This window comes from Harpia harpyja, chromosome 3, assembly GCF_026419915.1.
Source record: "Harpia harpyja isolate bHarHar1 chromosome 3, bHarHar1 primary haplotype, whole genome shotgun sequence".
Lineage (NCBI taxonomy): Eukaryota > Metazoa > Chordata > Aves > Accipitriformes > Accipitridae > Harpia > Harpia harpyja.
In genome coordinates this window covers 27,955,677-27,979,821 of record NC_068942.1, presented here as the reverse complement: position 1 = coordinate 27,979,821, position 24,145 = coordinate 27,955,677, and the positions used below count along the sequence as shown (strand labels likewise).

The following is a 24,145-nucleotide window of genomic DNA, read 5'->3' as shown; positions in this document are numbered from 1 at the left end:
GAAGAAAATTCCTAATAGATCTTAGTGTCAAGAAGATTTCCTGGAGGTTCAACATTTTCTACTTCATCCTATCACACCTAATAAAATACTCCTCTGTCTATCTTCCATCCATTCAGAACATGCAAGGCTGTAAACTTCCAGTGTGTCCCCAGGTGTAGTCTTTTATTTCACAGTCTTCAATATGTTTTTCTTAAATAAGCATAAGTAAATGAAGAAGGAATCATCTTTCCTTTCTAAGATGCTAGTTGAAGTTAGTCATTATTTAGTCTTTCTAATATTTTGATGTCTGTACCATAAATCTCAGTGATGAAACCAGTCCACATAAAACAGCTCAAGTACTGGGGAAGCTTCCAATCTACTTGAAAAATAGAAGCTGTTACTCATGGATAGAAGACAGTCATGAACCTCAAAGGTCTGTAATTAAAAGTACTAAAAAATGACAATTAAGAGAAGCAGTTAGTAACCCTCCTGTGGATTAGTACAGCACTTCTGTTTGTCAACTGTACGTTCTGCTAGAGATGCTTCAATCCAAACAAAATATTAGAAGATTAAATTCAGTAAGCTGCAAATCTTGATGTGACCGCGGCCGCTGCATATAGAGACCTGTGAGTCTGAATGTTTTTTGGACTAATGGAAGAACTTGCATTTTGCATTATACACTAAGGGTCCAATTCCCTAGTTTGCTTGGATGGTGGCCAAGTCAGTGCCACTGTGCTGAAAATGTGGCTCCTTACCTTTGCTAACCATCAATACAGATACTTTATTGGGGCAGGGGGAGGATTTTCTGAAGTCCTTTAAATCCTATTTCATGCAGTCAAGACTGGGTGCTTTACCAGCTGGATGTAAATGTGAACTGAGTTTTTTCATACTTGTCCCCTAATGCTATATAGGGAAGTATTAGAGTTTTCTCTTTCTCATCTTGTAACTATTTAGTCACCTGTTAGCACCTTTTAAGCTTTGGGGTTGGGAGGAATGTTTTTCTTTGCTTTGCTTGTACGATTGTTCTGCTCTGACACTGTGGGTAGCATTTTAGAAGTTTTTTCATGAAGTCATATGAGGTTAAACGTCATTTACAAGATAGCCATCTCAATGAATAGGCATACAAGTGTTTCTATTTGACAGAATTTTTTTATTACCAAGTAGATCATATACAATCACAAAGAGAGACACCTGTACACAGATATTCTAGGGGAAAAGGAAAAGCCTATTGTTAATTCTAGAAGTCTCTACCTGTAATACAAGCAGTCACATTGGCATTTATCCTAGTAAGCTGAACATTACCAGGGCTTATCCTGTAGTTCTGTGGTATTTGGCATTATCTGGCCATCTTCATACTGTTTAACTCTCTTGCCCTTTGAAACAGACTTAATCAAAACTATCGGTTGGCAATAGTCCCTAGACTATGCTAACTTTTGAACTGTGCCTGGGAATTATATGGGGAAATGCTAATTAGACTCATTGAAATGTCTGCAAAAGACCTTCACAGCTGGGGTCCATCACTTTAATGATATAGATGACCAAGTTCCAGGTCCCAAGTTGTATCATTGTTTAATTCACTTACACATGCCCATTTGGTCGGATTAAAGGTTCATCAGGCTCAGCATCCTGCTTCTAATGATAGCCCAAAGTGGTGCCCAGGGAAAAGCATAAGGGCAAAGTAAACAAGTACAGTGCTTTTCCCCATGTACTCTTCCAGCCTCCAATTATTTGAGACTGTGATCTCAGCCAGATGTGTTTTCAATGAATTTAGTAGCCTTCAGTGGACTTCCCTCCCATTAGTGAGTGCAGCTTTCCCTTGAATTCATGTAAACTCTGAGCATCTGCAATATCCTGTGGTAAGGAATTATGCTGTTTATCTTTGTGTTTGAAGAACCACTTCCTTTTGTTTATTTGGAACCTGCTTCCTCTTAATTTAATTTGGTGTCCCCTACTTCTTCTGCTGGAAGATTCTTTATTCTCCTTTTCAGTATCAATCGAGAATCAATAAGCATGTATCACGCATTCCTGAGCTGTCTCTTCCAAATTGAAGAATACCAGCTTACATAGTATCTACTACTATGAAAACTGCTCTGTATTTGGTCGTCCTTACCAGCTGCCTCTGGATGTTTTTGAGTTCTGTTGCAGTGTTTAAAGATGGCAGAGGCAAGAACTTTAGCATATAAAATATCACAGTGGCTTGCTTTGTTTTGTTCTCTATGCCTTCCTACTATCTCCTTACATGGAACTTCCTTTTTTACCCTCTCTTTAGCTTTGTGTGGCCTCAAGATCTCACTCTTGGTCCTTTTGAGCTGACCATTACCAGTCATTGCATTTAGGAAGTTGTGATGGTGTTCACAGACATTATGGGTACATATGGGACATAAGGATTTTACCGTCTTCCTCATTTTAGATATTCCTACACCGAACTTCATTTGTCCTTCTTTTGCCATGTCATTTCATCTCTCATGCCTGTATTCAGTTTGTCACAGTTCATCCTCATCTGTTTTATCCTGTATAATTTGCTATCATCACCAGATTTAGTCATGTGCCTCAAAATGGTTTTCTTTATGAGGTTTGAGTGTAAACAGTTCATGTCTTGCTGAGAAACAAGATTAGTGGAGGAGGGAAGTGACTTTGCCAATACCTAAATGCTGGTGTGAACTCTCAAGCTCTTTCAGCCTTGGATTAGAAATATAATATTTGACAGGTGCATTTTTTTGGCATTAGAAAGGTATCTTTTTCAGTCTGACTTCTCTCCACCAAGATTTGGTGTAATCTGAAGATCTGAAAATGGCCACTTGCACATACTGAGCACAATTTACTTCAGTCCACAAAGCTCTCCAAATTCCAATTGCTCCCACAATGTAGGAAGCCTCTTGCATGGTAGGCCCAGATGTGGAGCTCTAGGCAAGAAAGCACAGACTCTGTGCTCTGCAGAGACAGCCAAACCTGTTCTGAATGAGCGATCTGGGGTATGCAGCTTCATTAGCGGGCACTCTGTTGAGATGTAAGGTTTAATAGCATGAGCAGAGTGCCAGGTCATTTGGATGTACTGCTTCCAGTAATGATTACTTCTGTGCCACCTTGGAGATTTCTGCAAAGACATATCCAGAGTTGGATGACCAGGTGTCATTACAGCTATGGATGCCTAGGAAAGATGTAGTAGTTTGGAAACAGCTAAGGTTGTAAACGTGTTGAATGGTAATTTTGACAAATGGTAATTACTTTAAAATTAATGTAACAATTTTTATCTATAAGGAGTGCTGCACATCTAGCATCTGAGAAAATATTCTGGAGGAGCCAAGAAATTTCCACTGGCAGTGGTAGAGAGCACAGCATCATCCTCTCTCTACGTAGACATGTTGAGGTCCCAGTTTCCATTTCACAACTCCGAGAGTTGTGTAGCACCAGGGGGGTGAATGCTGGGGCTTGGGTCAGGGCACCTGGGTACAGGAGAGAGAGGGTAGAGATGGGCATGGCCCTTGAGTGGGCTACTTGGGGAAAAGAAGAAGAAGAAGTGGCATATGTATGTGTATTTCTGAGAGAGATGGAAGAGACTGAGAGTAATTCAGAAGCCAGAGCGGAGTACATCAGTACTGGTGTGGGAATAAAACCAAGATTTCTAGCGTGTCCTAGCTCTTCCATCGGACTGCACTGCCTTCCAGAAGGTGTGTGGTCTGGATGTCATCTGTAAGTAGTAAATCTTACTCCTTTTTGGAGTCAAAAGTAGAACACAGAATTTCTCGTTTCCTTGCTTTTCGTCAGGCTGGCTAGTGAATTGTTTGTATTCTGTGATGAGTGGAAGGTGTCCCATGCTCAGCCTGTGCTTTTTGTTCACCAGAAGAGAGGAGTCATCCTCTGCTGCAGCTACCTAGTCTTTTAGCTCAAGTGATGAAGCTTATTGCTGTGAATTAAAATATTCTTTCTTCTGACTCCACAGACGATCTTTGGTGAAAGGCCTTATAATTCATTATGACAGATGATTTTTTGTTGTTTACCATTTAATAATCTGAACAGACTGAACTTAAAGAAGATGATTGCTGAGTCAAAAGATAAGGAATGGCAGAATAGAATTCATTTGAAAACTAAATGTGACCTCAGTTGGATTAGAGAGAGGCCTGGAAATAGCCCATCATATGAGTATTCCCACAAGATAGTCTCAGAGAAATAGGCCTGACTGAAGTTCAACATCCAGTCATTTTTTTTAAATTTATTTTCTTATCACTGTTTCTGGATTTATTTTTTTGGTCTGCTTGCTATTTTTGTTACTTATTCTTGATTATCTGTCTCCTCTCTTCTCTTTTTTCTGGCTCATAACTTATTTTTCCTGTTGTGCAGACACCCACTCATGCACATATTTGTCCATTCTCTTTCCCTATTTTACTTTTCCAAAAGCTGTTTACATTTCACTAATACCTTTGCGTAATATCTTTGAGGAAAGAGTTGTCTTTAACTGGAAGTGCTGTGAGAAGCATTGTAGGTAGAGTATACCATAATGTGAGTACTTCAGCTCCTTACAGATCTCATGGGTTCCGGATAACTTCAGGTAGTATCATTGATCTGGTCTTACAGTTAGCCAGGACTAAAAATTAAAGTAGTTTCATACGGCTGTAATTCTCAGTATCTTCTGACAGTGTAGTCCAGGTGGGATATTTTTTTCTCAATCCCAGATCTGGTGACAGGCTTACCTTTGAGTGTATTTCCTTGATTTCCAGGTGAAAGTGGACATTTACACTGATACGCTCATATGTTTACACACATATTTATGTGTGTAGTAGAATAAGTCATCCCCTTCTAGGAAATATGATACAATCATGAAAATATTTAGTAACATACCAAATAATAGATTTCTAGATTAAATCACTTCTGACTTAATTCTTTTGATTTACTGCACTGCAGTTATTAAAGGGAAGCTTTTGTTACCAAGAACTTTAAGCCAGAAAGGAGGCTCTGGAGGAAGAAGGCATTACAGCAATAGAGAGTAAGCACAACTGAATCCTTGCTGGCAGGTGCAATGTATTACTTTAACATAGCGAACTGAATAGAGCTCCTGACATGTGAGTCTCCTTTTTTTCAAACGGGAGGCAGTTCTTGGGAGCTGCTGAGCAAAGATACGCTGTGAGACAGAGCTGGCGGGGTTCCACAGCAAGGAGGCCATCAGTACACTGCAGCTGCTACTATCAGTGAGATTATGTTGTATGCACTGTTGCAGAGGATTATTCTTTATGAAAAAGAGAGTACTGACAGGTATCTAATGAGAAGAGGCAATAGGATAATCTAATAAGACAGTATTGATGCTGCAGTATTAGAAAACACCATTTAGCATAAATTGCATATATGCTTACGCAGCCTTGTAGTTTCTATAGTTTAGCCTCACATTGTGAGACCTTTTTAAAAATTCTTGTATGTGATATTTCTGAAATAGGCATGAATGCGAAGAAGTAAATTTGCAGATGAAATACATGTGCAAGTCAATGGGCTCCCTAAATGGGCTCTTGCAATTTTGATTGCGAGTTGTTTGCAATTAGGATAAGGATCAGAATTCATGAGCAGTGTGTGATGAAAGAAGAAACAACAAAACGGCTGCTTACCTTGGTCACTGTAGATCAGGAAGTGGCAGAACCTTTGTTCATGAGTAGACCAAAATAAAACTCGGTGTGAGCGGCGGAAGCTTTCCACAACCTGCAAAGACAAATGTGGATGTTACTACTGAAAAGTCAGCAACATATGTATTTAAGTGTATTTAAGTCTCCAAAGCACTTATTGGTTTGGGGTTTTTTCTCCACTTAGCAGTAGTTGACGTTTGTTAAGGTAATACTGTCAATGATAAAAACAGTCTTCTTCCTCCATCTCCTCCTTTCCAGCTTCTTCTTCCTATCCCCAGTGTCCCTGTGCACTGCTATTGTAACTGTTTGTGTAATGTGTAGTAAAGTAAGTAAATCAGGGAACAGTTTTGACCCCAAAAAGCCTCTGTTTACTAGGTTATATCCCAGCAGATTCTGTTTCTCCAAACTGCTGTCTGGCTTTTCTTCAGCAACCGGGGTATTCCAGAAGAATAGGCATATTTTAATGACCAGAAGGTGCTGCAGTCCTATATAGATGATTTTTGGGGCTGGAAAAGAACAGTATGGTTCCTTTTGAATGAAGCTAAACTAAAGAATGTACTCCATGAACAAGCCTAAGGTGCTGCAATTGCTAGTGGCTCTTGAGTTCATGAAAACACTAAAGATACGCCAAGGTAGGTTTGGAATAGCTCCAACAAAATACATATAGTGTGAACTAGTACCCTGCATCATTTGCTCCATAGATCGTCTTCTGTTGTGCAGCACTGTTTGCTAACGTAGACATACCTAGAAAATGCTTACTTTGAAGAAGACCTGACGTGGCAGGCACGCAAGTCAAAGGTATTAAGGCTGTTATCAAAGATCTGCACAAGAGTTAAAACATGTTAAATGGTACAGAAGTATGTGTCTCATGTAGCTAACCCAATCAGCAGCTTTATGCTGGTACTTTGTACAGTATACTCATTGGCCATCTTTGTGTATTCTTAAATTTCAGTTTAAAAACCAAAGAAGCTAGCTTAGAAGAGCAGCTAATTTACACAGAAGTTCAGAGTTTCTGTGACAGTAAGTAGAGACTGAGTTGTTTTAGATGTCTGCAGGGAGCATATCATTGACCTTCCTTGCATGGCGAGGCCAATATATATTGTGCACAGATAAAGAAGTTTTGCCTTGTACCCTTTTATGAGTTTTATGTACTTATTGAAGGCCAGTGTTAACTTTAACTTGCTTCTGTTGTCAATAGCCAGCCAGTAGATACAGCTCAAATTTCCCAGGATGCCTTTTCTAAAGATGCTTCTTTCCCATCAGTAGGCTGCAGAACATTCTCTCACCTATTTATTCTAGACCAATTTTTTACACTTGACTGCACAATGGTCCAGCTAGAACAGAAATAAGACAATTATTTTCATGCACAGTACCCTATGGGCTGGTTGTATAGAGAGTTGCCAGGGAAGTGGGAGCTGTGGATTTTGATCCTCTCGAAAAGAGAGAAAACTTCCTGCATTAAATCTACAATTACTAAGTTTTATGCAAGAGGCAGCCATTTCCTACTTTTCTGTCTGTGTTTTGAACTGGCCTTAGCGAAGTCTGAGCAAGGTGTGCTTATTTTGAACACACATCAAGCCGCCTCCACAGATAAATATCCATCAGAAGACTGAACACATCACACCTTTAGATTGTACCAGGGTCCATCAGAGCTTTACTGAAACCCCAATTTCCTGGTCTAAAGTATGCATTTCTACGACCTTAATAAACTACTTGCTCTAGTCTAAGAAAATAGAAGTAACCGATACTGCTGTCTGCATGGGCCTGATGAACACGGTTAATAGTCACAGCTACAGAAAAAGCCATTATTTCGGTTATCATGTGACAAATAAAGCTAGAGGTGCAGCCTTTGCAGAAAAGACATAGCAGTCCATCAGCTTGCACAAACACTTGATGTTGCTTTAACCACGCGCAGAACATCTTTTAGAGTCTAAATAACAACAGCAATAGCCTGCCAAAAGCATGAAAGCGTGAGTGTCTGAAAAATACTACGTTCTGTGAAAACAGTACTATTTGTCAACTGCTGACAAGAATAGATTGGCTTTAGGTTGCCTTAGGAGACCAGCCTTAAAAAGAAACTAGTTTATTCCTCCTATGGAAAAATCTTCATTCAACACTAACACTAAGGCAGTATAAATAGAAACCTTCCCACTAAAAGACAGATAGAATTTTAAACAATTGTAGCTGAAAGTCATATCCATTTGTAGTATTTACTTAAGAAAGGGAAAAATAATGTACTCATTAAATGAGGCAGTTTTTTTCTTTTTAGGTTTTAATCTCTTGATAGATATGGAAGACACTTAAATTCAAAATTATTGTGGAGTTTGGCACTGGAAACTTAGAGCAAAATTCAACTATTAGTTTTGTTCGTGAGTAATGCAAGAGCAAAATTCTGTAAAAGCTCAAGTATTTGTGCAAGTCAAAATGTGTTATGATTCCCTTGTGTTAGGCACAGTACAAAGACAGAGCAGACCATTTATCTCATCCTGAAGATATTATAATTAAAATATAAGATTTAAGACAGAAGATGGATGCCTACAGAACAAGCAGACTTGGTTGGTTAATTAAAAAATAAATAACATGAAAGATAGAGCAACCAAGTTGGTGAGGGGCCTGGAGCACGAGTCTTATGAGGAGCGGCTGAGGGATCTGGGGTTGTTCAGTCTAGAAAAGAGGAGGCTGAGGGGAGACCTTATCGCTCTCTACAACTACCTGAAAGGGGGTTGCAGTGAGGAGGGTGTTGGTCTCTTCTGTCAGGTGGCTGGAGATAGGACAAGAGGAAATGGCCTCAAGTTGAGACAAGGGAGATTTAGGTTAGATATTAGGAAAAATTTTTTTACTGAGAGGGTTGTCAAACATTGGAATGGGCTGCCCAGGGAAGTGGTTGATTCACCATCCCTGGAGGTATTCAAAAAGCGAGTGGACGGGGTACTCCAGGGCATGGTTTAGGGGGCATGGTTAATGGTTGGACTCGATGATCTTGAAGGTCTTTTCCAACTGAAATGATTCTATGATTCTATGATGCTATGATGCTATTGTGTAGATTTTTGTGCTCGTTGCACCAGAGAAGAATTGGGCTGAAGGGAGAGGTTATTGAATGGGGACAAATGGTATGACTTTGTGTGAGCTTTGCAGTGCCGAGTTGTGCACTGAATTTAGTACTTAGGTTTCCTAGTATTTAAGTATGTGTGCATGAGAACCAGCAAAGAAGATAAATGATGAACAGAATTTTAGCGATGATGTTCCTAATGGGTGGGTGAGAGCAGGATGAGGGAGCATTTGTGAAAATAGTGTGATCAAGTCCAGTTGAAAGTGGTAGCTCTGTAGATAGCTGAAAAAGGTTATGTCTATGGATGTGGTTTGTGTCCAAGACTCACTTCAAGATTATTGCAGTTCTTGGTGACCAATAGAGTCAGTGTTTTTTCAGTGATGAAAGAGGAAGCTTTCTCAAGGAAAAAAAATGTTGAAAGAAACATTTAAAACTAATTCAAATGGTTAGATATCAACAAGAAGGTACTGGAAAGTTAAGATGTTCGCTTGGACAGGAGGCAAGTCTGGAGTAGAAGTGTAAATGATGACTCATAGAAATGATTGTTGATTTTATATTTGCAGATGAGATTAGCAGAGATGCTGTAGAAGGAGGGGAAAACTGGACCATGAATGTACCCTGTATAGCCTTTTCATGGAAAGTTGCATGTATGAGTTGTCTGACTGAATTAATGAGTCTTTATAGTTTGGAAAGCCTTTTGCTTTTGGATTATGAGGAAAGGTATAGCACAATAAACGATGTGCAATACAGCAATTTTTAAACTGAAATGATATGCCATGTATAGAATGATGTATTGTAGAATTCGGCCAGATGGAGTGAGTAAAGAATAGAATATCCATTATTATTCAGAGTGGGGGTTTTAGAGTCTTCAAAATATATTCTATGATTTCTTTCTGTAGATGCAAATTCTTGAAATAAACATTACATTGATTTTTTGGGGAAGCTTTGAGTTATTTAAGAAAGCTATTTACATCCACTAAAGCCTCTGCACGTAAATGCCAGTAGCATTTGCAAATGAAGATCACCACAAAAAAGCTTAGTGACTTTTCCTTATAAACACATTTTACCTGACTGATTGTACTTTCTCTGAAGAAAGTATTAATATATTTGAGTGGATGTTAAGAATACATATTATCTAGGAGACTGAAACTCTGCTTTCAGATAGCTCATGCTTTAGGTTGTGTTATTTTTCTTATTTTTATGAATAAAACTTTAATCTTGGGTTAAGAATTTTTCTTTCAAGTTAAGTCTGGGAATATATGATTAAATAATTACCAAAAAGAGTGGAGGTTTGGTTGTTGATTTTATTTGTTTTTTCTCCTTGACATTGAAAGGTTCGAAGGAAAAAAAAAAGTGAAATGGTGATGGCAGGATGAGCCATGGCAGATTAGCCTACAGAGCAAAGTTTGCAAACCGCAACATCTAAATTTTATGTGGCAAAAAGCAAAGCCAGCGTAAGCATCTTAAGCCTGAGTACATGCGTTTGGGGCATTTATTATTGAATAAGAAAGCTAAATGTTAGATTGTGGTTAGTCTTGTATAAATTGTAGCAAGCAGGAGTTATCCAAAATCTCAGTATTTTTTCTTTTTGTGCTGGCTAACACCTGTCACCCTAAAGGATGAGTTGTGTCTTTACATTTCTTTTACCCTAACAAGTCTCTTAGATGAAAAGGTATGTTATGTACTATTCTACATAGATTATTTTTTCCGTTTATCACAGTATTATTTAATGCCTTTTAGTATTTCATTAATGGTCTTAACTACTAGCTCTGGTCGGCATCAGGGAACGTTAGGCAGTCTTCTAGATTTCTACAAGGTAGGGTTACATTGCAGATAAGGACCAAGGTGAGATTCAGAGATCTGTACGGAACACATTAAGAGATCAAAGGATTGTTCACTTGTGTTTTCAATAAGGCGTTGCTGGTAGTCTTGCTGTGGCTTTTTCTAGATGTGAAAGAATAGAATTTGAATTTTCTGAAGGCTTAGTTATTAAGTGTATCATAGTTCTGTAGGCTATGTAAGAAAAGATTTCAATAACTCAATAACTGAGAACACTTTATTGCCTGCCAGAGTGCCATGGAATTGGTAGACTATGTTAGAAATCGGTGTTTGTGGATGTTGCAATGTGAGGTGGATGTTGCAATGTGAGAGTTCAGCTTTCATGAAGAATGTAAAAGTATGCCTAAACTACATGACTTGATCGAATGTAGATACAGTCCTTCAATCTAAAGAGGTTGCTAACTCTTCAGAATAAATTTATCTGTCCGCTCCTGTTTCATCTGTGTTATTTGTTTTGATTTTTATTTTGCTGTTCTTTATCTCTGAACTGATACTATTCAATCACTGTACTTGGTGATAATGGCATGGTGACAGGGCAAACAGCTCAGTCATATTTTTATCCTATATATTGCTGGCATTTGAATTAATGTTTGACTGTCTTTCAGTGCCTTCATGAAAAAAGATAATTTATTTATTAAATGAGAGAATTTTGACTCCTTAAGACATGTGCCTCCTGCAAAAACTGTCATCATTACTCAGCAAGGACATCATCCTAAGAAAAGCTAAAACTATTTTAACATGTGACTTTGTCACGTTTTCCAAGAGAGAGCAATCACAGCAGAGCCAAGGAGCAGTCTAGAGGAAATGTTATCCTGGAAGAGTGTATGTGGCTCTATCTGCCTCGCCCCCAGAAAGACACACATACGATGAAGTATTATCTAGTCTGTCTAGAGCATTCTCAAGCAAAATCTACAGTTAAGGCAATGTCACTCTATTCTTAGATAGATCATTACAGTACTTCTCTGCCTTTTTAACCCCAATTCCCCGCCCTGTCCCCCACCACAGACCTAAATCCCTTTGGCTACAAACTAAACCCATTATTTGTGTATTTACTATGGAAAAGTTATTGTCCTGTTTATAGCATTCTTTCCCATATTTGAGATTCAACAGCGTGTCCTATGTTCACTCTTTCCTCCTATCTTTTTTTATTTCAAACTTTCTATCATTCTGGTTTGGAGAAGAGCAGATACCTAAAAGTTGTCACAAGTTCCATGAAAAAGACGATGCCCTGAACTAGACACTGTTTTTCGCTGTTCTCATCAGTGTCAAGTAAACCAGAATAATTAGGTTTTTTCAGTTTGCATTTGGCAAATGGAGAATGGAGTTGAGCCTTTTAAAAATAGCTGTGTGTTACAGACTCCCGCTCACTATGTGGTCCATGATAATCCCCAGATCCTTTTCTGCAGTAATGCTACAGCGATTCTTCTTTACTTGTTATTCGTGTGTTTGATTTCTCTGTTTGGAGAGCACTAAACTGTAACATTTATTGGACTTGATTTTTTTTTTTTTTTGATTGCTGTTCTGATTGATCTAAGTCATTTTGCATTTTAAGCTTTTTCTGCAAAGAATAAAAATGGATGGCTGCCTCATTCCTGTTGACAGGAAGAAGCAATTCATCAGTGCAGTTTTGGAGCCATGGGCTGGCCTGGCTTCAGATCATTCTGTGCCTAAGATTTTGGACTCAGCTGAGGTGGTAGTTTGCCTTTATATAGCCTCTCTGGCTTAGAAATGCCTAGAGCTTGCTTAGAAACGCGATGCGTGACACTAAGCAGTAGTTGGCCGGTATGAATGTCTTCAGTACTGCTCAGCCTGTGTATGTGAAGCAGGAAGGAAAGATCTTTCTCCTGACATGTTATCCGGCTTGCTCAGGCATGACACCTGTAGTCTGGGGCGCTTTCACAAGACAGCGATGGTGCAGTTTGGAATCAGAAGGTTTTTGGTCACAGTTTCTTGCTAAGTGTGTCTACTGAGCTCTCTGAATTCCTGACGCCTATGAAGCTTTGGGATCACTTGCTTTCTTGCTGTGTCTGAGTATCCTAAATAGGTGGGTTTGGGAAGACACGGGCTTCACAGTGACATCTTTCCAGGTCATCACTGTTGATTTTAATTTACTAGAAATAGAAGTATATTTCTGCAATGTTTTATGCTGTTTCTTTCTGACCCTGCTTAGGTAATAGTCTTATGTGATACAGGGTTACAGTCTGTTTGGAAGTAAGCTTTTTGTGTCACTCTTTTGTTTCCTTGCATAGTTCCTCCCAGTCTGAACTGAGACAAGATCATTAGTCTGCCTTGATCTCCACTCCTTTTAAATGGTATAGTGTCTCAGCAGTCCTGAGGTGCTTCACCCTGAGTATTGCCGCTTTCCTGAAGCTATACTATCCCACATTCTATCCCATCCTTCAGTGAGAATGTTATTGAGATGGAGTACTTCATAACCGCAGCTCTCCAGACACCTATCAAAACCAGAATGAGTTATAGCATCTTTTTTGAACTGAAGATTCATAACTTATTTAGGAAAAATCAATAAGCATTACTATGAGCTGGGTTCAGTTTAAAAGAAGCTATGGAGAAGTGGTTGCAAGAAAAGAAAATTTACATAGAGCATTCTGCTGAGACAGAGCTGTACCAAAACACAGAAGAATATTTTAAAAAAAAACAACAAGCCATAACTGTCTTACAGATATGTAGGGTAAAATCACGGAGTTTCAGAGGTTAGAGATTATAAGGTATCTGCAACCGAGTTAGTGATACTGTATAGCTTGTGTACTTTGGAGAGTATTTCAGCTATTGTTAACAATGGTACTTTAAAATGCTTGGGACAAAGGATATCAGGAATTCCTGATTAGTATCATTAACAGGGCAGCGCTGCAAAAAAAACCCCAACTTTACCTTTTTAGGAGAATTTTTAGGTAGGAATGCATTTTATTTCCAAATACATTACTTTGCCTTTATAATAAGGAGGAAATAGTACGCGAGGAAAATGAGGCAGCCGTAAAGTGGAGAAGCGAGTTGAAGGCTGGTACTCTTGTCTTGCAGAGGCCATGTGTGAACCCCTGGATCTAATTAAAGAATGTTACCACTGAATTCAGCGTGTCCGCTATTACACACATCAGACTGAATACCTCCCAGCTTTTATACTGGAGCAACCCCATCAGCTTGTTCCATTGGGGTAATTGAAAGCAGAATGCACCCAAAGAAATGCAAATAGTTCAGTGTTATATTGGATTAGTTTTAGTTAACTAATAAACAAGGCATGGCACTTCCAGAGATTCGTCATCCTGGTTTTGCAATAAATAGTCTTTAATTGTCTCATCTCAGTATAGCATGAGCAGGCAGGAACATTAGATATAGAAGGGCATTAACACATTTTTCTCTCTTTTTTGTTAATCTGTGAGGTAAGCCACAATGTTGATTAATAACAGCCTACTCTATGCTGCAGAGTGGCTTCAGCGATTCTGCAAATTGGCTAGATTTGAAGCTGTTAATTATGCAGTATAGTGTGCTCCATAAAGGCAGAAATGAACGTGACTTGGCTCAGTTCTCATGAGAATAAATTGTAAAAATTGGACCTCTGTTTGGTTTGAATTCTGGCTTCACAGAGGACACGGACATTCTGTACAACAGGCTTGGTGAGGACAAATCATTTACTCCATTAAAAAATCAGAATACGTTCATAGTAAAATTGCATACCTGGCAGAAAGCCCATGGCTCTTGGGACTCTGCAGACGTCCGAGGCTCATTAGCACGGGGTGCTTTTTATAATTTTGTCTAAGAAACTGTCAAACATCTTAAATCTGAGTATCTTGTAAATTATAAGGAAGACCCTGTGTTCACCAACCACGCTTGTGTGTGTCTGGAACTGCCCACCGGTATTTTAAAGTTACTGTCTGCCTGCTGTAGAAGAGAAAGGCGTGGTCTCCAACACGTGCTGCTCATCTAATGTCAAGGCAAATGATAAGCGAGGGTGAGGGGAGGGTTGTCTTTTGGCTTAGGCTCTCTCTTTAGGTTTTTATGTAAATTTAGATGTTGGATAACAAATTATGACAAGATACTTTTACCTTAAGTTTCCACCTATGCATCAAGGAATTTACAGGATGTTACTACTTCTGAAGCAAATCTGTACATATTTATATCATTTTCTCTTAAAGTATGAAAGCAGATAAACAAATCAGAAGAAAGAACAGCTCCATAAATTGGAATGATTTTTAAATATTCTAGAAATATTCACATAAGGAGATATTATGCAAAATATATGGCTGTACTTTTGTAGCTGTTGCAAGATTGTAGCAGTGTAACTGATACTAGTTGAAAGATCCTGAAAGACGTATTAAATGTCCAGTGTGTCACAGTGATGAAAAGTAAAATGTCATTTTTGCAGTTTCTTTTAAAAGCTTAAGTGAGCTATTTAAAAAAGAACAGTAAGTTTGGGGCTTCAACTCTCATTTTTTTAAACTGACAGCGAAAGAAAATTACTATCTCAACCAATGCCTTAATACGTAGAACAAAGAGGACTTTATAGTTTAAACCTACTAAAATAACCAGTGTTAAATTCCTATAACTGTTTGGTTCATTTAAACTTTTGCAATAAATGCATAGATTTATCTGGTTTAATTTGTTTTTTTTTCTTTTTTATGACAAGCAAGAAAGGCAATTCTTGAGGAAAAACCTTAATGCTATGATTCAGGCTAATGCATAGCATTAGGTTTGTTATCAACGAGATGTATTAAAACGGAAACACTGAACTAGCAAAGCCATCTTGTGCATGGGATTATTAAATTCACAGTTTGCTGTTGCTAATTTGTTAGCAGGCTTCAGTTGCTTGAGAAAGCTCATACAAACTCATTTTGCAAAACCGATTATTAGATGAAATGCCCTCTGTCATTGCCACTGGAGGAATAGCTCTGAATCAGGGCTGTGTCACAAATGGAGTTAGCTGAATGATCTCAGTTCAATACCATTTACCTAACAGAATTACAAAGATGATGCTGCCATAATGAATAGGTTCTGCTCAGACAAATGGAGTCCCCTGGAGATAATGGAAATTCAGTGCAGGGCTGTTCGCTTTCTTTGGTTGACATGAAGAGCTTGGACTCTAGGATAAAGTCAGTCCTTGTGCTTTTATCAGAATTATGTTACTTTTATGATTTGACAAAGTTCAGTCTAGTGACAGAGATGCAATTATAGAGCTGTTTAGACATGTTGGTTCTGGAAGACATTCTCCCTTACATTATGCTTCTTAAGCAGGTGTATTTTGTTCACTTTGATGAAATATGCGTTAACTAGAATAGCATGGTAGTTAGAGATAATCCAGAACTGAATCCTTTCACGTATCCTACACAGAATATTGTGTTTTGTAGTCAGTGTTTCATGAGCGAACACAGGAACCAGCCTGTATAGTTGATTCTGAAGGATCGTTCCCACCCTTTTTTTCTTTTGATTCATGATGTTGTTCATATTCATACTTATGAGAAAATTTTCAGAACAAAAATTGTTTCTACTTTTCAAGTGCAATTTGTGAACCATATACTAGTATGAGTCGAAGACAAATGATAAGAATGAGGACAGTTCTGTTATCAGATATTTAAAACAATAATTGTTTATTAAAAACCAGTCTCAGAATGACAGCAATTAATTTAATGTCAATGTTAAGATTTTCAAAAGGAAAACTGTTCCCCAGTGTAAATTTCTGTTTCACCACCATGTTCTCAGAGCACTGTGAGAACCAAGAATATTTTTCTGTGGTGATTCTTTATGCATGTTCAGTGGCACTGTGAAGTACAGAGAACTGTAGCTCTCGGAGCGCTAGACGTTTTTCAGAGGCATTTATTTGGAAAGAATTTCTGTTGGAATGTAAGAAGTAGTTTTGCTTGTGCAGCCAGCAGTGTATATGTAGCACTTCATGTAGAACAGACCAGAATCTTAAAATATTTTTCCTGTTAAGAAGCGTCATGGGTTAGTATTTGTCTTGTATATATAATGAAATAAATATTCATTCTTTTAGGGTGAAAAAGGAGATAAAGGAGAACGAGGACCAGAAGGTGTTCCTGGAAGAGAGGTAAACTGAATGATAATGAAACAGTCAATTCACAAACATTTGTGAGGGTCGTTAAGCAATGAAATTCAGAATTTATGTAAGGAGAGTGATGGATTTAGAAAATGTGTATGCCTGGAGGGTTAACATGCACAAGATGATGGAGCGAGAAAAAGAGATGCATTCAGGTGAGATCCAAGTTCTTAAGCCTTCAGGTTGGACAGGAGAGCTGTGGGTAAGGATGTGGTAGGTTCCATGATATTTCTGCTGAGGGCTCATGAGATAAACTGAAACAAGCGTGGGGATTAAGACAGCACAATACAGATGAGAATCATTCCTGGTTGGATAATCTGCTGGAAAGGAGGGCATTTCTGGAGGTAGGGTAAAGCTAGGCCTGGAGCCTTGGGTTTCTGAAAAGGAAAATACACAGGCTGTTAGGCATTCCTGGGTGAGAGCCATGGGTCACTCACTGTGCCATGTGGCTCATGTGATAGAAAATTTGAGTTAAAATGTCACTTTTTTTCACTGCCTACTTAGTTAATTGGTCTGGTCCATAATTGAGGTAGAGCATGAATCTGTGTCTAAAAATACTGGATTATCGTGATGGCTGAGTTCACATTCTAGCTTGAACCTGAGCTAACACTATAGACAGACCCAGTAATAAACCTTACTTTTTTTGCCTGATTTATTTTTAAATTTAAATTTATTTTTGTATCTATTAAACCCAGGTAAGAGGACAGAAAATCAGAATTTGTTTCAGTGCAATACTAAAATGGCCAACCAGCATGATTTGAACAGCAAGATTTTTTTAAAAAAGAAAATAAAACCAAGCCAGCAGTTTTCTTTATCCCTCTCTTCCCCTCCTGTCTGACCTTGTGAGGGTCAGCCTGGGTTTAGGTTTTAACGCAGGATATTGTTGTCTCTCCAATTGCAAAGCATCACAGTTGAAGGCAGAGAGCATCTCACAGAGGGATCTGAACCTGACTGTCCAAATTCTGTGGGGAATGACTGGCATTAGGACTGGAATCCAGATACAGGATTTGAAAAAAACTGTTCAGCAAAGCTTTTTTAAGCAACTGTACCGAAAGAGTAAAAGGGTCAACATTTGACACAAAAATGCTATGGCAGTCTAGCTGGGTTTGCTGAAAATGCAGTAAAACAGACTACATAATTATGACACTTCTTATGTCATCTGGCTTTCTATGCATGCTGTAACCATAAAAATATTTTTCCTATTTTAGGTTATTATATAATTTAATGCTAGATAAATCAGGCTATTTTTGACTAATACTGGATGTCCTCCATATGAAAACATACACTATGTACTGAGCTGAAACTATGTTGAGGTATTCGAAGAGGTATTCTCTTGTAGCCTGCTTGTCTGTAAAGGTGAACCATATACTTCTGTCATGCATACATATATGCTGACAGCATGGAAAAAACACATCTGTGTTTCTTTCCATAGCTCTGGGAACATTTCTGTGTTGGTCTTACACGATCTTCTTTACTACATGGGATCTTGTTCCATAAACCTTTTAGGAAGAGTAAGGTATACCAAGTATCTGGTGAACTCTAGAACATATTTGACATAGTGGCACTGTGAAAGTGTAAAATATCGAACCTTTATATTTTGAAATATTTACTGAACTGTTGTAATGTGTCAAGAAATGGTAGATTATCATCACGGGGACTGTCTAAAATATTTTGGAAGTAAAATTGCACGAGGCAGTATAACATTATATTGTTTGAATCCACACATAATTCCTTTTTAACAACACTTAGATAAAATGCTTTGGATTCAGTTATCACTGTGCATGGAGATGCCAGTCATTAAGTTTAAATTTAAAGGACTGTGTATCATTGACTCTTGGTTGCTATCAGTGTCTCTCAAACTCATTCCGCATACAGAAATGTAACATCTGATATTTCTGCAATAATCAAGTTAATCTGCTTACATGGGTGTAATCTGCAGCGCTGTATAAAGAAAGCCTGAAAACACTTAAAGCTAGCGGTATCGGCTGCTGGCAGCTGTTGTCTCTGCCTGGGGGAGTGAGGGTTTCCGTACTCGCAAGTGAAGAACTTGAAAATGATGACTGAACATTTTAACTCGCACAAAGGGTAGAAACATATTTGAATTTATTTTAATCAAAATCAGGAAAGTAGGTGTCACAGAACAGTTTTGTTTGCTGTTACTACTTGTGTTTTCTTGTGTTTTCTTAGCTGTACAAAAAGTTCTTGCTAGGATGAAGTAGCATGACAGAGGGGAAGCCAGACATGATTTGGAGACTAGGCTTTCTGTAATGATGAAGAGAGACCTAAAAATTTTAATTCCCTCATCCCTCACTGGTTGTGCTAACTGAGTCAGTTAATCTCATTGAGCACCAGGTTTGGAGGCAGGAACTGTGAATATATTTAACTGCTCTGCACATCTCCGAGTTTATCACTCCAGGAATCTGAGCCAAGATCTACAATGCCCGTGTCCCAGTCTGGGACGTTATTCAGAGTCCATCTGACAACATGAACACTTACTATAAATGCTAGTAACGTAGTTGCCATTGTTTTTAGCTTCTTAAGGAGCAGTTATTTATAACTTAATATGTTACTAATGTAGTCCTCCCGTGGTGTGTGTTCACATTACATCTGTAAGCAGGTATTTGCCTGTATAATACGAATAGCCAGTTTGCTTGAGTAGTATCTCTGTTTTATCCCTTGAGACTTTTTTAGCCACTTGATATTAATAATGCTGTCATTTACATCACTGTAAAAAGTGGAGCTTCTCAGACACACTGTCTGAAAGAAAACCTGATAAATACAGTTTCTTCTCCATCACGCTCATATCCCGTATGGAATAAGAACAAATTTGCAATACAAATATCCATGAAACTTATCTGTGGAGTAAGAATATGTTCTATTCATACACTTGTCAGTTGAACTGAAATTGAAAGAAAATCTTTATCATTGAAACTTTTAGACTTTTTGGAGTCATGTCATTTTCTTGATCAGTGGTGCAGGTAGGAAGTGAATACCACAGGACACTACCAACTAATGTTTTGCTGACAGAAATGAAATACTTCAGCAAAAGTAAGTGAAAACAGAAAGTTTTGTCATATCTGTCAGCATGTGTTATGCATAGCTAGGGGAAGAATAGAGTCTTTCTTGTAAATTGTAAAAAAAAAAAATGTAAAAAATCTGAAATTAAAATTGGGTATATAATCTCTACAGCATTAAGCCAAGTGATTCACTAATTTTTTTTTTTTTCTCCTGCTGGGGAAGGTGATACCCTAAGTGACTTTTTAAAAACTTTCCTACATGAAATGTTATTCTTTACGTACCTGAAGTCAAAGGATGGACCTCTCAAGTTCAGTGAGCCGTGAAAAAAATCCCAGGTTTTCAATGGACAGACAAAAAACATACTGGACCTTTTTAATTTTATGCTTGTGGGAAAAGGTGAACAGAAGTATGAACATTTTTAAAGGGACCCAGTGTCTCGATATGATAGTAACAGTCGTTTACCTTCACGCCCTCATGGCCTGTCTCTCTAATCTTGAACTCTCTTAGTATTAGCATTGTAAGGAAATATTTGGATAGGAAGGGAAGAATCCTATTGCTTGAAAGTATGAAGTTGGTAATGTTATTTAACTATATCTGAAGTTTGAGGATTCTGTTACGAACAAAAGTATAAGGAGATAGTTGGCATTGCTCAGGACCCAGAAAATTCTAGTAGTGGAGCAATTTGAAGTTTTTGAATGACATTAGCGAGAAAAGAGCAGTGGCAATATTTAAAAGTACATGAGACATAAACTGAAAATAATATGTTGTTTGGAGCTTTGAAAATACTTTGGTTAATTAGAAAAGTTATGCCAGCATATGCAGCTTGACGTTGTAAAGCTGACTCTGAAGCTGTTGTTTTAATTTAGATTTTAAGGCTGCTCTGTGGAGAAAATATAGTTCTGTTGTCTTACTCATTAGAGTATTCCCAAGTTTTATTACTTGGTAGAGATTGTTGATTTGATCTATAATAATTTGGTTTCACATTGTTGGTTAGTGTGTTGGATTGTTTACCGTCTTTTCAGTACTTTAGATAATACGTGTTGTTCTAGGAGATTTTGACCCGATATGAGGTTGAACCAGATTACTCTAATGCAGGCCAGGGAATTGTAAATAATGAATGATGTTTTTCCAAACAAATATCTTTTACAGTGAAAAACCTGTTCTCCTCAAAAGATTATGCCAGTCTTACAGCATTTTCCATTGCCACATGCATGCAGCGTAGTGTATGCGGCACAAATAGGTGCATTTCCAGTGGGCAACACTCAGCTGCTGCAGGAGCTGCTGGAGTCCTCTGGTTAAGGTCCAGCTGATCTTGCATTTTTTCATTGGGAAGAGCACCTGTTGGCAGCTGCCGGTACATTTTAACTCTTTCATCTCTTTTCTGTGATGATGTATAAGCACTGTCTGCTGCTCGCTCGCTCTCTGAGAAAATTTTCAGTGTGTGAAACACTTTTCTCAGGCCTCAGTGAACCTGCTAGGGCATGTTAAGTCAGAATTCATCAAGTGAAGTGTTAGGGCACAAAAAGCATGTTTTACTTGGAGGGAACACTTAATATAACAATTTTCCTAACATTCCTGAACTCTAGAAAGAGTTTTCTTATTGATAATTTCATGCAAAGCTAATAATTCAGTTATTTTGGTACTCTTTTTCAGACTTCTCTGATCAAATCCATGTTTGTTACTATGGTAAACATTTTGTCTCTGGGCGAGAGGTTAATGCACTTCTCAGCTATTTCCCAGCTGTGGATAAGTAAGTAACTGATGGCAGCTGAGAAAAGGCTGTGGGCCCTGTCTTCTAACAGTACTGGTGAGGTTTGCGTTATGACTGATACCTGTCTCTTGGTCTTAGTAGTTTGTCTTCAACGAGCTGTTGAACAGAGCCCTGACTCTCGATGCCCTTGGTCCCTCTGGTCTCCAGTTCCATATGGAAACCCTTCAGTCCAGTTGTCCGCTGCCAGGCCGCATAAGCCTTAGAAACACTGGCAGCTCTGTAAGAGTTTCCCAGTAAGCTTCCTCTCCTTACGCTAGCTTTCTGGAGGCTTCTGTGTTTGCTCCCAGATCAGCTCATTGTCAGCCTACTGCTGAAAGGCTTCCTCAAGCTTCCCTGGCCTGTCACTCAAATCCCCTTGTTTGGGCTGCAGAGTTTTTATGACAGTCAGCTAGTCAGTCTCAGCCAGAGAGGTGTCTGCTCATTAAACCCTTACAAATCCCTTGTGTGGCTTTTAAAGCCAGCTGAACATCGCAGTGTCAAGGCTAAAAGCAACAGACAAGTCTGCAAGAAAATCTAATTTACAGAAGCAGACTCCTTTAAATTACAGGATGCTTTCCCCATCCTGTGCAAGCACCAACACATGTTTCCCTTTTAATATAACCCCTGTAGGTTATATGGGAGTACTCGCAGAAGGTGTGTACTTGGTTCAAGTTGTTGCTGTCATTTGATGTCATTTGTTACTTGATATTCCTAGGGGTTAGGAATCCTTGGTAAGGTAGTTCCTGAGACACTACAGGTGTATGGGATGTGATTTCCCAGCACAAGCAGCAAGCTGTGAATCCTCTGTTCTCTTCATCTTCTGTCCTTTTTGCTAGTGATGGTAGTAGTACCGGTTTGCAGCTCATCAAGATGACCCAAAAGCATTGGCTTAGGGGAAAGTGTTGTTTGGGTTTCCTTTTCTCACAAAATCTTTGACTGTTCTGATCTTATCCAAATGACTGAAAACATAGGAAGTGAAAAACTGTTTCATTTTCTGGTTCTGGTTATACCTGGCACTCCTTTTGAATGAATAAAATGTTCTCAGGCTTGGTAAAGAATGTATTTATCACATCACTAAGTAAAGTTATTTTTTCTTCGCCATGGAACTCCAGAGCACAGCAAATATTGTATGAGATTGTTGCTGGTTTAAAAGGATAATTCAAATAGAAAAACTGTAGCCTTTTATGCCAGTAGTGTTGGGACACCATTAATAAAATCCAATCCTTTGAAGAATTTGTGAAACTGTGGTCCTTTTTAGAGCTTTAAGGCACAGTTACTGTTTTGTAATTGTTTTCTTCTCCTAATTCAGTTGGTTTTGTAGGCTGGCTAAGACTCTGGTAAACTAATATCACAGAAAAGTCTGGTTAAATATTTATCAAAAATAGTGTCAACCCATATGGTAACTTTTCCTTTAAATTCCTTCCACCAGAAGAAATACCATTGTCATCCCCTTCCAAATAAAAAGCCTGCCTCTAGTTTAATCTTTCCCCCATTGGCCCCAATTTTGCTGACTTTATGCCCTTATTGAAATTTGTGATATACTTGTTCCAGTAATTTCTCTATTGGTCAGAAATTGTCTTACAGTAATACCTGTTTTATTATACATATAAAAAACATTTATCATTTCTACCATTTCTCATGTTATCTCGTTAGCCTTGAGTTGGCCTTATACATGCATATCCTAATGTTTACTTTATATTTTGGCATCCATAGAGGAACTGTAATGTGAGGATTCTGACCCGTAAAAAGATCGAGCTGTAGTCCTTACAGAGGAGAAAAAGTACCAGCTGAAGACTGTTCATGAACTCACAAATGTGTATTATTATATGGCTCCCCAAAAGGTAGAATTAGATCGGGATAGAATTCAATAATTCATTTACCCTCTCTTATGAGAGCTGCTGGAATTTGTACTCAGTTCTTGAATTTCTGGCAAGTCTGGTAACAGACTCCTTAGACCAATAAAAATTAGTTTGTTGTTTTCAAAACTGACCTCGTTCTCCTAAAATATTGCAGAAAACGAGCTTTTCTAATTTAAAGCTTAATCTAAAATCATCCAAATTATATCTGTTAGATAACCACATCCATTTTACTGAAGCATCCTGTTCTGGTCTCTGCCAGAGACACGATACTGTACCGTACTGTGCTAGAAGGAGCTACAGATTTGACTTAGCACAGGAATTCTTACTTCTTATGTAATTTCAGAGACAGTCAGCAGCAGCTAAACCTCTCAGCAGCTTTAAAAAGGTGGCTGTAGGGAAGAATAGGCATGGTGCAGTACCAGATGTGGTTTTGCAAGCATTCGCTATGTCTGGGACCTATTAAGATGATATTATTTTTAAAAGATATATAACGCGTAGAAGAACAAGAAATACTTCTAATAGGAAAACCTTTTAAGCAATTTTTTTTTTCTGATACTACTGCTCTTTCTTGGGCTTTTAAACTGCAAAGGAAAGCTAATTCAAGTATCTTAAAATAAATACTTCCTATGAAAACCTTCCTGGGCACTCAAAAATCCTGCTTCAAACCCTGTAAGGCTTGCTGTCAAATACATAGTTTCCCCTTGTCCTTTTTATGTGAGGTCGACCTCTGTGGTCATCATCTCTGCAGTAGCTGTCAAACTGCATACCTCACCAAGGTGCACTGCAGGAACACTAGTAAAAGCTTTAAACACACCAGTTAGGAAAAAATGAGGTTCATAGTTTGACAGTACATGGCTTGGGTTCAGTATCTTTCATCTGCAGTTGTCTTTTCTATTCAGTAGAGTCACACACAGATACATATTGCGGTCTGTGAGTTGCAGATTTTTTTTTTTAGCCTTATCTTTTCTCTTCTGTAAATAT

At 38.3% G+C, this 24,145-nt stretch overlaps 1 protein-coding gene across 5 annotated transcripts in view; it reads left to right on the top strand.

Moving 5' to 3' along the window:
• The window catches only part of COL19A1 (collagen type XIX alpha 1 chain), a 199,407-nt gene that overhangs the window by 80,280 nt on the left and 94,982 nt on the right, over positions 1-24,145 (top strand). For all 5 annotated transcript variants that reach the window (XM_052781799.1, XM_052781796.1, XM_052781797.1 and 2 more), the window contains one exon: positions 16,475-16,528. In XM_052781799.1, the coding sequence (XP_052637759.1) occupies positions 16,475-16,528 (54 nt within the window). The remainder of the gene's footprint in view (positions 1-16,474; positions 16,529-24,145) is intronic.